Source organism: Eimeria mitis, genomic scaffold (genome assembly GCF_000499745.2).
Source record: "Eimeria mitis Houghton genomic scaffold, Emh_scaff1591, whole genome shotgun sequence".
Taxonomy (NCBI): domain Eukaryota; phylum Apicomplexa; class Conoidasida; order Eucoccidiorida; family Eimeriidae; genus Eimeria; species Eimeria mitis.
The window spans coordinates 2,807-5,000 of NW_013569894.1; the positions used below are offsets into that span (position 1 = coordinate 2,807).

A 2,194-nucleotide genomic window follows, 5' to 3' on the forward strand; every position below is an offset into this window, starting at 1 on the left:
TGGTGTTTGCTTTGGCTCTGGAGTGTATGTACTCTCGTTGAGCTGCATCTTCTTCTGTCTCCTTCGGAGTTCTTCTTAATTTTGTTGTCGTTCTTAACCAAAGCGAGAAGTCATCAGACGCTTTACCCATGCGCGGAGCCGCCAGCTGCTGCAGCTGCCTGTACACCCGAAGGTTGCTGCAGCTCAACGTGGGCCGCTCCATCGCAGCGCACCGACTGCCAGCACAATCCGCAGTACCTGCAGCAGCAGCGACAGCAGCAGCATCAGCAGGGCCCAGGCCATATCAACGCCGATGTTGTGCGAGTACCCCCTGGATAACCAGCCTCTTCCGGAGGCTGCTTGGGGCCCCCCAAGTCCCTGCAGCAAACATGGAGGTCGCTAAGGGACCCCTTGGAGTTGTGGGGTTTGGGCATTTCTCCCGAGCTGCTGAAGCTCAGATCGTAGTAGGGGGGGACCCCGACGCTCCCCGGGGGTCCCGGGGCCCCAAGCAGAAGTATCAGACCCTCAGTGAGATGCTGCAGGGGGAGAATTGTCTCAGCGGGCTGTTTGAGAGCTACAACAACCACGAGTAAATCAACACCAGGTCCTGAACCCTATGCCCTAAACCCTACACGCTATATGGAGCACGGCGACTGCCCCACCGAGCTGTTTTTTTATGGGTATGTGCGTTTTGGGGGTGTATGTACACTGCAGGAGGCCTTTGGGTTCGCTAATGACGCTGCAGCAGCTGCAGCGTGGTTGTTCTGCATCCCGACGTCAGCACGAGGTGTTGAGTTGGGGTCTGTCTCCTCAAGTGTCTAGGCAGGTATCTATTCATCGTATGAAACCTTCTCTGGGCAATTGTATTCCCTTTAAGGAATTCCTTTCAACTTTAACAGCAGCAGATATATTCAACAATATGCAAGCAACAGAATATCCGGTTGAATTTCACGTGATGAACAGCATAGCCCTCAGCTCAGGTATCTCTAAACCCTAAACCCTAAACCCTAAACCCTAGAACCCTACACCCTAAACCCTAGACACAAACGCGAGTAACGAGCCATTCGGCTTTACAGTGCTGCTGCAAATACCACGAGGAAACCTGTACTTCGTGGCTAGAGGGGTGTTGTGTTCAGAGTTTAGGGTTTAATTTTTAGGGTTTTTGTTGCAGCAATAGAAACCCTCGTCAACACCGCTTCCTCTTTCTACTTCACAATCACCGACTTCTGTCAAGCTCTAGAGCCGCTGCTTCTGCAGCAAGCAAGCCCTTTGGAGGCCCATACAGGGGCCCCGAAGGTGGCCCCCGACTTGAATCCTAAACCCTCGGGAGGCCCCGAGGGGCACCTGGGGGCCCCCTCTGCTCCAGCGGTGGCTGGGGAGTGGGAGGATCAGCAGGAAGTCCGCAGAGCGCTTGAAGGTAAGACGGCAAAACCCTAAACCCTAAACCCTAAACCCTAACTGCCATGCCCTAAACTCTACATGTAATCCGTCTTTTCCTTCAAGGCCGGAGGAGGAGGAGACAGTCAGGGGGACTGAAGGAGACAGCCTGCATTATTGTTGCTGCATTGCTGCAAGCGTGTTACACGTTGACGACTCTGCCAAAACCCTAAACGCTAAACCCTAAACGAGAACAGGATGTGTGGATATGTGGTGCGCAGATGCATTTGAGGAGATCCAGGGGGGTCGCTGTGGGGCCGTCAATGTCCTCGAGGTGCTGCTGGGGCTGTCACGATACTGCAGCGTCAACAGAGGAGACAGAATTAAAGGTGCGTATACACCACAAAAGGAGACAGACAGCAGATAGAGGGAGAGAAAAAGAAGCAGATACAGAAACAGGAACGGCGATGGAGACACGGAGAGAGCAGCAAAGACACAGACGAAGGCAGTGACAGAGCTAGAGGAGGAGACAGGAGCAGAGAAACCTACGGAGATAGCAAGAAGAAGAGCAGCAGCAAGCACACGCCCTCTCTAGGGGACTCCAGGCAATACCACCTAGGGCCTAGGGTTTAGGGTTTAGGGTTTAGGGTCTTGGGTGTTGTGTCTCAGCCAGCTTCGCGTTGTTTGACAGGGAACGTCGCGGCAGTTTGAACTTTCTTGTTGTCGCTGCCGTATTCCACCACCTCCACCGCAGTGTGTCGCCAAACCCTAAACCCTAAACGCTAGACAAACCCTAAACCCTAAACCCTGTACAAATACGAAACCCTAAACCCGTGGC

At 53.6% G+C, this 2,194-nt stretch overlaps 1 protein-coding gene across 1 annotated transcript in view; it reads left to right on the plus strand.

Moving 5' to 3' along the window:
- Positions 1-368: 368 nt before the first annotated feature.
- The window catches only part of EMH_0040180 (uncharacterized protein), a gene marked incomplete at both ends in the record, with an annotated part of 2,768 nt that continues 942 nt past the window's right edge, over positions 369-2,194 (plus strand). The window contains 5 exons of the mRNA XM_013495472.1: positions 369-568; positions 694-959; positions 1,151-1,396; positions 1,638-1,745; positions 2,026-2,109. Of these exons, the coding sequence (XP_013350926.1) occupies positions 369-568; positions 694-959; positions 1,151-1,396; positions 1,638-1,745; positions 2,026-2,109 (904 nt within the window). The remainder of the gene's footprint in view (positions 569-693; positions 960-1,150; positions 1,397-1,637; positions 1,746-2,025; positions 2,110-2,194) is intronic.